The sequence below is a fragment of the Lepisosteus platostomus genome, chromosome 4, assembly GCF_059453375.1.
Source record: "Lepisosteus platostomus isolate fLepPlt1 chromosome 4, fLepPlt1.hap1, whole genome shotgun sequence".
Lineage (NCBI taxonomy): Eukaryota > Metazoa > Chordata > Actinopteri > Semionotiformes > Lepisosteidae > Lepisosteus > Lepisosteus platostomus.
The window spans coordinates 21761078-21773951 of record NC_142614.1 but is presented as its reverse complement, the minus strand read 5'-3'; the positions used below and the strand labels follow the sequence as shown (position 1 = coordinate 21773951).

At 35.3% G+C, this 12874-nt stretch overlaps 1 protein-coding gene across 6 annotated transcripts in view; it reads right to left on the bottom strand.

Moving 5' to 3' along the window:
• slc4a4a (solute carrier family 4 member 4a) overlaps window positions 1-12874 on the bottom strand; it is a 101967-nt gene that overhangs the window by 71701 nt on the left and 17392 nt on the right. For all 6 annotated transcript variants that reach the window (XM_088629018.1, XM_088629021.1, XM_088629020.1 and 3 more), the window contains exon 3: window positions 10345-10518. In XM_088629018.1, coding sequence (XP_088485144.1) covers window positions 10345-10518 — 174 coding nt within the window. The remainder of the gene's footprint in view (window positions 1-10344; window positions 10519-12874) is intronic.

The window sequence follows — 12874 nt, the reverse complement described above, 5'->3', positions numbered from 1 at the left end:
AGTGGTTACTTCATAAAGGACACTGTTGTATAGAAAAACTACCTCATAAATTCCTTGCACTGTAATACCAGAGGCTATTGGCCTCTAACTCTTGCAGTTGCTAGGGGGAAAGGGGTTCAATATGGGTAGGTAACAGGGAGAACAAGGGGGAAGAAGAAAGATATAAATGAAAATGACACAGTTCAAGTGAATTTCAAAGAGATACATGCACTGCAGCCAAGAACCATGCCTGTACAAAGAACACTTTGTCTCTTGTGTAGAGCACATGGAAGTCTGAAAGAATGCTAGCTGCCCAAAAGAGATTAGCTGAGTTGCCATCGTTTGCAGCATTAGAAGATTCTGAGTTTAAGCAAAAGTTGTCACTATAAATAACGAAATGTCTTTTTTATCATTTAACATAGATGCATTGAAGGAATTTAAAAAAATTGAATATTGTTAAGACATTTACAACCTGCTCCATGAGTACTGAACATTATTACGTAAAGTAATAATTTGCTTTAAATTATTTTCTTTTTTGCTTATTCGTTACAAAACCAAAGCTGTCCTGTGATGAAAATGGCTCGCATAATCAAATGATTAGTTACAGTAATACTAACAGGGGTAGGTAATATACTGATGCACAATAGAAATGCAAGACTAAAAATGAATGTATTTCATTATATATTGTAAGTATATATATATCAAACAAAACACAGAAAATAAGAATAAAATAATTAATAAAATAAAATAATAATAAAAATAGATCAAAGAATCAAGATATGTATTCAATACAAAACTTGACCCACTGTCAAAATGAAAGCATGTCAAAATTGAAACTGGATGTGAGCTCCCTGACCATTAACACAATCCTCACAACATTAATGCAGATCTTAAATAATAGACTTTAATACCATTAATAGACCTGATAATACTCTATTCTGCCACTCCATCTGTGCAGTTGCAGCCAGAAATTGGAGGCTGGACAACTGTGATTGACAACAAGGCCTCAACATTGATTTCCTGAAGCAGTCATAATCCTAGCACTATTTGTTCTTGCATCGTCCTTTGGAAAAGTGACACTTCTAAATTCTCTTCTAGGAAACAGAAACATCATGCATGACTACACTTAACTCAACAATGAAACTCAGAAACAGTTAAACTGGAATGATAATTTTAAAAAAAAATCAAAGCTCACAGCTACCCACTGATAGATTTTTAAGCTAAAATATTCATACTGTTAAAATATTGTATTACATTTTGTGGATGTCTGGTTTATTTTTAAATCTGAATGTAAAAATAATCCAAGAAATTATTTTAAAAGTAATGAAGAAATGATATATTTTTCATATAACAAAAAAGATGTGGTGCAGTGGGAGTGGAGCTAGGAGGTTCTTACTCATGTACCACCAGGGGGCAACGCTTAAGTTTTGAGGATACTGAGGTCAAGTGTTCGTGTGCCTTGCAGAACAGAAAGGAAAAATGAAATAACACTAAAGTGTCCACTTTCCCAGAAACCTGTAAATGGTTGTGTAAACTCTGCTTCAATTGACAACAGTATTCACCATGCAGAATTGCACTTATTTCTAACATAATCTTTTTTAAAAACAAAAAACTCTTAGATGCAATTACTAGTATTGGACACATAACTTATACTATACTGTCATTGCCATCTTACAAGATTAAGTATGTCTTTAATAAGAAGAACAGATGAAACTGTTTCTAACCTTTTTTCACTGCAGTATTTATCTTACTGTGAGAAGTGACACAAATGCCACTATGCCTTGTTCAGCGCCTCTTTACCATATGAAGCATTTGACATTCATCCAATAAAAAATATAATCTATAGTTAGCTGATTTACAAATGTAAAGTTTCATAGTATTTCTACCTCCTCCATATTACAAATACTCTTAAGTTGAGCCCAGTTTACATCACACGTACAATAAAACTACTATTATTTTTTAGCTGTTACTCTTATCCACAGCCAACCATTTGTACAGCTGTGAATTTCACCACAGCTATCTGAGTGAAGTACGGGGTATAACAGGAGTGCCCCACCCAGAATTTGGGAACTCAACCTTCCAGCTCATTATATAGTTATAGCCACTCCTCTGCAGTGCTGCCAAAATGTTTAAATATTTGCAGTTAATTCACCAGCAAAATATTTTAATACCTAGCTATGACCGTGAAAATCATTGGTTTCTAATGTGCTCACAATATTCTTCAGGTCAGATACCAGTATGTGCAGATGCAAATCACAAAAGTGAAGCAATTAGTTCAAACCAGGAAATACACGATCTGGAATTACATTCAGCTAGAAAATATTAAGGGAATATATTGCTATTTTTTATGATAATGTTCCATTTAGCTATTTGATTAGGAACAGTTAGTATAAGCAAGAGGTTAAATATGGTCTTAAAAAATCTGTATATAGGGAAAGGCTGGTGACTTTAAATATTTTATAAAGAAATCTCTGATCCTCAGACCCCTGCCGATTTAATCACAACGCGTCAATGTGCAATGATAATGAGAAGGCTGTGTCCTATCCATGCGCAGGATAGGCAAATTAATATCTAATCCTGAGCATGCAACCAGTCTGAACCCTTTTGTCATACAAATCGTGTGCTGTCACATAAGGCTGTCAGAGTCAATTGTCCAAGGACTAAAATCCTTAAAGTAAGAGTCCTAATAAAAGAATCATTAGAATACATATGTTACATATGTTATTCCAATAATCATACTAATAAGATAATACTGGTAATGCTAATAATCTTATGGCAAATAAGTTTATGGAAACAAGTTTGCCTTTAATACCTTATTGACTTTGTGTTGCTTTGATCTGAGGTTTGTAAATTGGGCAATATAATATTAAGACAACTACAAAATGCCAAATCAGAAAATATTGATAGCATGGCATAATTTGCCAAACTGTGCAATTTAAAAGCATAACCCTGCTTGAACTCCAATCTATTGGTCAAGAAAAAATACGTAAAGGAAACCGTGCAGAAACAGCAGGGCTGTCTTTACTAATTACATCTGCCACCTAAAAGACAATTGTGTGCTAATTTATTTGGACTCCTAAACCAACATTTGCAGCAATGTTTTATCCCAGCAGGATGTAATTCTTCCTAAGTGACCACCATTCTCAAGCACGGCATTGTCTGGATAGAACAGCCCTATAGTCGATATATAAACAAAGTGCAGTTTGCCACTACTGAGGCTGACTGCTTTATTACTGAGCCTCAGACAGGTCTGCCAAGTAGAAAGAGGAGCCAAGGCGTATTTGGCCATCCAATCTGAGACAGGGATTAAACAGAGAGATTTTTTTAATTACATTTTAAATCATATTTTGAAACTTTTACTGCTGCAAATGTAAAAACAACTAAGATAATCTCCAGTTTTTTTAAATATAAAATTACTTTCATAAAATAGTTTCCAGTAGCTGGTTTTAATACATCAGCTGCAGATTGCACTTTTGAAAATAAAAATAACATTTCTACCAAATTTCCCAGCAGTTACCACGTACATGTGGACACACAAGCCAGATTTATTAGAAGAATTAGGGTAGATTAGCTAATTATAACCCCCTGCTGGAGAAGCGTTAGTAAGGATTAGGGTGGACTGGCTTTCAAATTAAGGAGTTTGCCTTGTGTCTGCAGGAGACAAGCACTCCTGTGCAATTCTAGCCCTCCTCCTTCAGAGATAAACCTACAGCATATCCCTGAGGTCTTCCAGACCTTCCTGACACTGACAACATGGACCAAATACAGGATCAAGTTTTTGCACAACTGAACCACAAAGATTAAACAGGATGCTGGGAATTGAGATGTAATTCTAACTACAGTATGTACTGTATATAAAGTTTCAATTTATTTGCTGTTTCATAAGTAAAATGCTATATATTTTTTAATGTTTTTAAGCCATTAGCACAAAAATGTAATCCATATACAATATGTATTCCTGAATCAGTCACTTCAGGTGCTGAGCCTTAGGCTGTGAAATAATGTAATGCACATGGAATGCATTCACTTTACAACAATTATCACAAATAACTGCCTTTAGGGTGTTAAGCCAAAAGGAATACAACTCCATTCTCTACATTGTATAGCTTGGATGATGAGCAAGACTCTGGGGATTTCAGTTTAACTTTCGCTAAAGGTTAGAAAAAGAAGTCCTTGGGGCGGGCATATATATTTAACACCCGTTTTCATTATTTTATCTTTAGAACATACTTTTTTCCTCACTAATAATTAAGAAGGATGCTTTTTAGGTCCTTGAACTTTGCCTCCAAGTCACATTCGTCATACTGTAGGTCAGGGGTGTGTTGTAAATTACATTTTAAAAGTTTTTCATATACTGTATCTGCCAAAGCAAACTACAGATAGCTAACAGCAGATATACAATGAAGAGCATCAATGAAATCTGCATAGAAACATATGGGGAATTGTTTTGAGCATCATCTTAGGGACCCCTGCAGTCTGTTCCTTTTTGAATCAAAATGCATGGCACTTTCTGTTTTGCTGTATATCAGTTACTAATTTCTTTAGGATGTTTCTATAATTATAGGAGAGTTACAAACAAAACACAACAATAACAAGGTCCTTTGCATGAGTCTGCTTCACCCCTATGAGTATTTCTCAAGTACTGTATATTGGAAGTCTATGCAAATCTTGATTTATTGTATACTGTAATTGTTCAATGATAGTTTCTTTAACTTGGAAACTTTTTTACATGCTACCTGATATCAAAACATAGCCCAGCTACTGTAAATATGACAACAGCAAAAAAAAAGCATTTTTAATTTTAAATTATGTCTGTGTCTTAGGCAAACTAAAAATTTCTCCTTCAAGCTTATTTCTAAACCTGCAAATTGTCAGAACAATACTTTCTTTACTGAAGGAGTAAAAAAGGTCTTTACTGCATTGGTACATTGTCATAACGGTTAAGCAAATGTCAAACAAGCTGGTGCAACAGTTGACAAAGTGTGATTACTGAGAAACACCCAATTGCTTGACCTGTTCTTGTATAAATTAAATCCTAACTACTCATAAAGAATGTGTGCTGTAGGCAAATTTCTAATACTGCATTGTTTGTTCACCCGGAAATTCTGTATAAAAGATGGCTGCCTACTTGATGGCCAAGCACCAAAATGTAAATGAATCCCTGGCAGTGAAGGCCCTGCACAAGGCTTCAAACAAGACCTCTTTTAGGAGGAGGGTGGCAGGAGTACAGGGAGGCTTTATACCAAGATTTAAAACTGGGAAAGGATAATGGAGCTACCAGACATATCAAAAACCAAGTCTGACAAAAAATGATCCTCCATTTTATGAAATATTCTTTCAAACTCTTTGTTGATATGAAACATTTGAGCTAATACTGTATCTTACATATCTACACACAAGCTATTCGTGGCTTTATATTGTATACTGTATAAAGTGCTTTTTTCTCAAGCAAAGCCTCCTTAAAAATAACCAACAGTTCTTTACTCTGCTTTACAGGCCCTACAGGAAGTGCTTATACACAACTGCATTTGCTTGATTGATGACTTCAGATTCAATAATAACTACTTCATTTCAATGTAAATCGTTCTGCTTTTTTTCCCCCATCATCAAGGGTTCAACCTGGTTTGAAATATACTGCGGGTGTCTGATTCACACATAGATGAACCCCATAACAGTTAACATTGTCTGCTTGAGATTGCCGTAGGCTGTTAATGTATCATATGATGACCACTTCCCTTAAAATGATCATTCTTCTAAAGTGCAAATGCTTCACAGAACGATCTGAAAATCATGAGGATGCATTAATCACCAGTCACGTTACTTTGTTCATGAATCCAACACACAGCATAAGAGATACATTTGTATTTGCTAAATACCACTCTGAGCTTGCATACTCTGCCCTCTCTAAATTTCCTCCTTCATTCAGTTGATGATGTAACTTCTCACCTCACTTGACCTGCTGTGTCGTTGGGCTGCTGGCACATAATAGAATATAATATGTACTGTATATGATTATTATAGTAAACTTCATATTTGTATTAGAAATTATTATAGATTAATATTACTCACCATCATAATCTCACTAGGATTTTAAAAGCTGTGCAAAAACTCAGGGGTGTTTGAACTCGCCTTTCAATAGCCAAAGAAAATCTTTGTTGTGAACGACGCTCCTCCCGTGTACTTTTACAGTAGATTTTATAGTAGATACTGTAACTGGCCTGATTTCCACAGAAAGGCTTGCATCTGGCCATGTGGGTGCCTGTGTATCCACGCATGTGAGTGAATGTTTTTTTCACTGAGCAGTTGTTAAAAATTATGGCACAATGATAAATTTATATTTTAATAAGTAGTCTTAAAAATGTTCAATCAATGACATACTGTAGATCTCTAGGCCTTTGCTGTTGATATGTAGCCAATACCTAAGAAGATGATACTATTTCATCTGAGGAGGTCGGCAAGCTCCAGAATATTTTGTCAGAGACCAATAATGTTGACAAGTTACATACAAATCTTTTTTTTTTCCAAGGGATTGAGTTATTGAAAAGTTAAAAGTGAAATGATTAGGACCTGGTCAATCAGAGGTGATCATTCTGTTGTTGTTCAAAAGAAGAAATTGCTGTGATGCTGCTGCAAAAAAGGACAATTCTGCTTCAGGTGTTGGTTGTTTACAGGGGACCTGGACTGAAACTAGAATGATAAAAGCAAATCATGTTAATCTCATAATTATATACAGAATATACTGTATATTTTCATGCAAATATATACAAAACAATTAGACAATAGCTACTGCATAAGAATTGAAAAAAAAACAGAATTTGATAAAAAACCGATACAGGCCATTGAATGTGACAGATTGTCTGCAATTTTGCAGTGCTTTTGAACAGGCAATATCATGGATACAATTAACCGGAATCACCTTTGAACCCAGGAATATTTTAATGACCAAGTGGACTTTGTGTTGAATACTGATAATGCAGTACAGAGGCATTTAAAAACAGTTTTATTTAAAGATATTTCCAAGTGTGGAATGAACAGTTGGACTGTATGCGTAACGTAACCAGGAACATCCGAAATGAGCATGCCAAATGCAATATATATCACCTCAATCCCATTATGCAGCAAGCTGAATAAAAAAATATGTTAATTGAGGACTTTATTTTGTCAGTTTGTCTGACTCTCACTTTCTTTCTACAGTATATTCCCCAAGAGGACTGAAATTCTGAACCACTGCTTTAAGCTTTGAAAACTTAATCACAACATAAGAAAAGTTACAAATGAGGCAATTTGGCCCATCAAACCAATTTGGTACTGTAAATACCTTTTAAAATGTATATTTTTAGTTTTTAGATTATCACTTTACAGATATGTATCAGCTGCTACTCAGAACATAAGAAATGAAAGACCCAACTTTTCTATTGTGTCTTAAATTTAACGTAGGATAACAATTACCAAAATAACATTATTGTGTTCTTCAGGAAAACAATTATGTAGGTCACTGATAGTGTCCTTTTAGTACAGTTTCTTTTGTCACAAAATCTTTTTTTTAGAAACTGGAACTTTATTCTCTTTAACAACAATAAGCCCAATTGTATTATAAATCAATTTCCTCAGAGACAAAAGATGTCAGGAGCAACCTGAGATCACTGCAGAAAAATCCAAAGCTACACTAAAAATAAGCCTAGAAAATCTTTAAAAATAAGCCTAGTAACCTGCCACTGACCTGAAAAAATATTTGAACTATTTTGAATGAATCAATAGCTAACTGTACCAGTGAACACTTGAATAATATTTATATTATATATTTCCAAAATAATATTTGGAAAATGTTAACACAGGCATTTTAAATTCTAACTGATTAATAAAAATTCAAATGTTTACTATGCACCAGTCTATTCACATTGGATTTCATGCATCTGAAAGGAGAAAGATGAAGTAGCATTGAAAGCAAGTCAGTTCATCAAGGCAAACTCATAAGGTACTTAATGGTGACTTGATCAATATTTCACTGCTGAACAGAGTATCAGTCTGAAACAGGTATAATGTTTCAGACTGATAACCTAACAAACATTTTTTTTTTTCAAATTATTTTGCAAGCTAGCAAAACATCAGGTTACTATCATCCAAGACATTTAATAGTTTGACTTTGTATACATTAAGATAATGCTTTCTTTTGTACAGTACAGTATTAGATCTGTGATTCTGACTTCTAAGTTGTCTGGAACTTGGTTGTGCCTGTCTAGAAAGAGATGTTCATAGACTGGATTTTAAGAGTACATTATAAAAGATTCACTTTCTGATAACATCTTAGTTATTTATACTAACTCTGCACCATCCTTCAACTTATTTTGTTTATACAAGTAACAGATAACTATGGCTTAATTCATTACTACTGTATATACCCTAAAGCATATTACTGCGCTGAATAATATTTTACATACTAGAACATACTGCATTGCACAATAATAGATTAAAATATTAATATTTCATGTAAAGCAAACCGATCATTAAAAGATTTTAAATGGCTTGATCTAAATAACTATCCACAACCAACTACTCTCAACAATATTATTTATATTAATATTAAATGTACTGTTTTTAAAGCTACAAACACAGCTACATTAAAAAACATTTTGTTAAACAAAGTTTGTTAACCTGATCTTCTAGCCTCTCCACCTTAGGCCAGGGATATCCAATCTTAGTCTAGGACGGCCTAGGGCCGATGTGTCTGCAGATTTTTATTTTTCAATTTCAGTTTTTAACAAGTTCATGTCTGGGTTAACAGTACCAATTTCACAACCGCCCAGCTCTTTAGGTGCTGGTGCTTTGAAAACCTGCTGACACACCAGCCTTATCTGACCAGGGTTGGCCATACCTACAGGTACCACAGGCCATGGAGAACCGCTATCAAAATTAAAAGAGAAAACAATAAGTGAGAAGAAAATCATTACCCTGCAGTTTTAAAATGTATTTTAAAAAATCACACAGTGATTGTCTAATGAATTAGGCATGAAATATATTTTTAAATGATATTATTGCTGAAGCCAGCAGCCATATCACCCTGCAGCTCTCAAATGGCTACCCACTGAAGCTAAGCAGGGTTGAGCCTGGTCAGTACCTGGCTACTGGAAAGCTATGGTTGCTGCAGGAAGTGGTATTAGTGGACCAGTGGGAGGCGCCCACCATTCGGTCTGTGTGGGTCCTAATGCCCCAGTATAGTGGCAGGGACACTATACAGTAGTGGGCACCATCTTTCGGATGAGACGCTAAACCGAAGTCCTGACTCTTAGTGATCATTAAAGATCCCCAGGCATTTCTCGATAAGAGTAGGGAGTTATCCCAGTGTCCGGGACGAATTTCCCCCCTCTGCCTTTACCATGGCCTCCAAAGTGTCCCCATGTATGACTGCCTTGCACTTGCCCTACAATGGACTGGCGTCCAGTCCAAAGTGTATCCTGCCTTGTGCTTGTTACTTGCCAGGGAGGCTCTGGCTTCCCGCAACACCATATGGTATAAAGCGCTTTGGTAAATGACATGACATGATATAACTGCTGCAGATCAACATTGATGCATTGAACAAAATGTATGGCCCAAGCAAATGCAAGACTAAAACACATTTAATTTACTTTGATCGTGTAATAATTGTAGAAAAATTCAAAAACAAAACATAGTGCACCTAAATTTACTAAAAATAAATGTTCCTTGTATCACCCTGTTCTCCGTGAATCTAACAAAGGTCACAACTTCAATTAGTGTGGAAACTATAATTAATATTTACACTGGTTTTGGTCAGGCTATTTGCTTCCTCTGTTGTTAGAAAGCTGAATTCACTTTCCTAAACAATGTACAATAAACAGCACTTGATAAATAACAGTAGATTCAGTTCTGAGCAGAGACCAATGTCCCTGAAATGTAGAGCAATTCTCAGCTACTGACGTTCACACACAGTGATAGACACTAAAGCATCCTGCCCCATTTGTGTGGTTATTACTTACACACTGAGAATCCCTATCTAAGTACTACTCCCTGGGGAATTCTGCAGACATGGAATTTTCCACAAAAACTGCTTGACACTATATGTTACTAAAATATTGTGTAGCTCATATGTTGCTGACTTGACTTTAAAATACTATTCCTCTCGGATATCTAACTGATCCAGTGAGAGACAAGCAATTCTGTTGGAAAATTCCACATCGTACCCAGCAGAGCAAAACCCATCTGTCTGATTTGACTGTCAGTACTCCATTCGTTGGGTGACCTAAAAATATCAAAAGGCTGAAAGTCCCTATTCCACGAATAAGCGCCACTCCTACAGAAGACATCACAGGCTGTAAACGGAATGACAAGCGCTTTGCAGTAAGTACTTACTGAGTGGTTTGAGGATGCTGGTGCTGGTCTCATCATTGTTTTCCACATCTGACTTGTCAGAGGCATTTTCTGTCACTCTCTCCTTCCTCTCCTTGTGTGTCGTTCTCCTCCTATGGCGTCTTCGTCTCCTGTAGCTTTTGGGCACGTGAACCCCAATATAGATGGTGTGGTGACCTACAGTAAGATGACACAATATATGACAAATTGTTCCTTGCTTGGCAATTTAACTCTTGCACTGGAATGGCTAACTGTATAACTTAATTAAATTAATTTTGTGACTTAAGCTTATTGTGACTTATATGCTGTAAAACATACTGATATTTTTTTGTCTGTTCAACCACACAGGCAATATTGTTTATATGCATATATGGTGTGATGTGAAAGGGAAGGAGTTTTCTGTTGTATCCGTGTCTCAAAGTAATGATTAACTGCAGGAAATAAAACAAATCATGCTAAATCAACACCTAATTTGTCCATGTACTGATATGGCAAGACAAACCCTTAACATTTTGGCACCATAACAAAAATGAAAAAAACTCACTCAATTTAACACACTTAACCAGCGTAAAACCAACATACAAATCCAAAATGTCAGTTGCAATGCAAAATGTAGATCAGTTACAGATTAGCTAGTTAACAATTCACATTCAAGTGTATGGAACGTACAGCCTAAAGTTGAGCTTTGATAAGAGCTGCTTTTGAGTGAATCAAGTTATGAATTAAGATACATTAGCCATTACCTAACTAGACTGTTGTGAACGTTAAAGTTCTGTTGATTTTTTATTCTTAACAAGATTGAAAGACTGTACATTCCTTCTTGTAACATGACATCATCAAGGCTCCTGAGAAACCTGGGTGTTAACACAGTTAGGGGAAACGTTGAACAAGATGGTGAAGTCAAGAATTGGGTGTCAATTGTTTCCTTCTGGACTACAGGGAGGGGATTTCAGCCCTTTGCCACAAAGTGAGGATGTAAATAAATGCCAACCACTTCCTTAATGCAATTTATACAGGAAATTGCTAAGCTTTTCCAGGAAACAACTTCTGAAAAATTACTTTTCGACCTCCTCTACAATTGTATACAATTATAATTTTGTTAACCTATACAATATTTTAACTAAACAAAGAAGCAGGTAGATGAAAAGTTTGCTTTATTTTGGATGGCATGGAGGGTCAGTAGTTACTTAATGTCCAAATGGTTTATATTGCACTTGTCAATTTTTAGTTTTTGGAAGCTATGTGCTTAAAGGTTCATTGTATTTCATCTAAATAATATTTAACAGTACATAAAAAGCAAGCTCTAACAACTGAATACATATATAGCTGTATATGTATAGCTATGGTACACACTTGTAGGGCTTGTCTTAGTTGCTTTAAACAGGCTTTAATGATTGTTGAATCATGGCTGTAATGTAACTTTTTAATGCTAGATATAGCACTAAAGGACCTGGAAACACAATATCCAGGACTGACATTTAGTGCTGTGTACTACTGGAATGTTTTACAGGTCGAGCAAGCTCCTGCAAAGAAAATAATTCTTCAGCTTGTTCAATAGAATTTAATTGTTTTTACAATCTTTACTATTACAATCCATATTACATATTACAAAAATATTTTATCCTGAGCAATTTTGGTATGAAGAAAATAAGCACCAGTGAATCAATTTTAATGCAGAAATCATTTTAAAGAGAAACAAAAACACCGAAATAAAATATAGAACATTTACTATTATTTGTATGTCTGTTTTCATGTAAATTTGTACTTGTACAGGAGTGTTCTCCTTGATAATTACTGATCTCATTCTGTAGTGATTTTACAACTGCTGAAAGAAGTGAAATAGAAAAGATTACTTTTCTTCCTTTCATATGAGAAGAGTGTTTCCTTGACAACCACAGGCATTCTGAGGAGGAGGTATTAGCTCAGTGACTGAAGAGTTTCAGGAGCACAACTCTGACCTTATTACTTAGTCTCTGTCACCAAAGTGCGGAAATGATATTGCCTAACAGAACAATATGTTTTGAAAACTAGTCAGTTTAATATCTTTAAATGTCTGTCAATTCTGTTAACAGTCAGTGCTTTTCTTTATACTTAATCACCACATTGAACTCTCTATTTTTTTTCCTACCAACCATAACGGTGACCTAAAAGCATTTTAAGATTGCAAAATGACAACTAAAACTTTTATATACTGATGGAAAAAAGAAACACATCATTTTCTGGAATGAGAATACTACAGTTATAGCTTATGTACACAAAAAGTTGTCAATTTGTTTTAAGCCCTCTGACCAGCAATACAGCTTGTGCAGTGAGGCACTGCAACTTGCCAATCACTCAAAAGCTTGTTAGGTGCACTTTTACCCAACGAGATTCAGGTGAACAATGGCTGATCAGGTCACCTTTAAAAAGGCCTTAATTGAAAGCTTAGGTCACTGCAAGAAAAAGGCCACACTTTTTCTGTGTATTCCATAATGCCTCGAATGTCACCAGAAGCAAGGGAGAGGGCCATTGTCTGCTGCAGGCAGGCATGTCC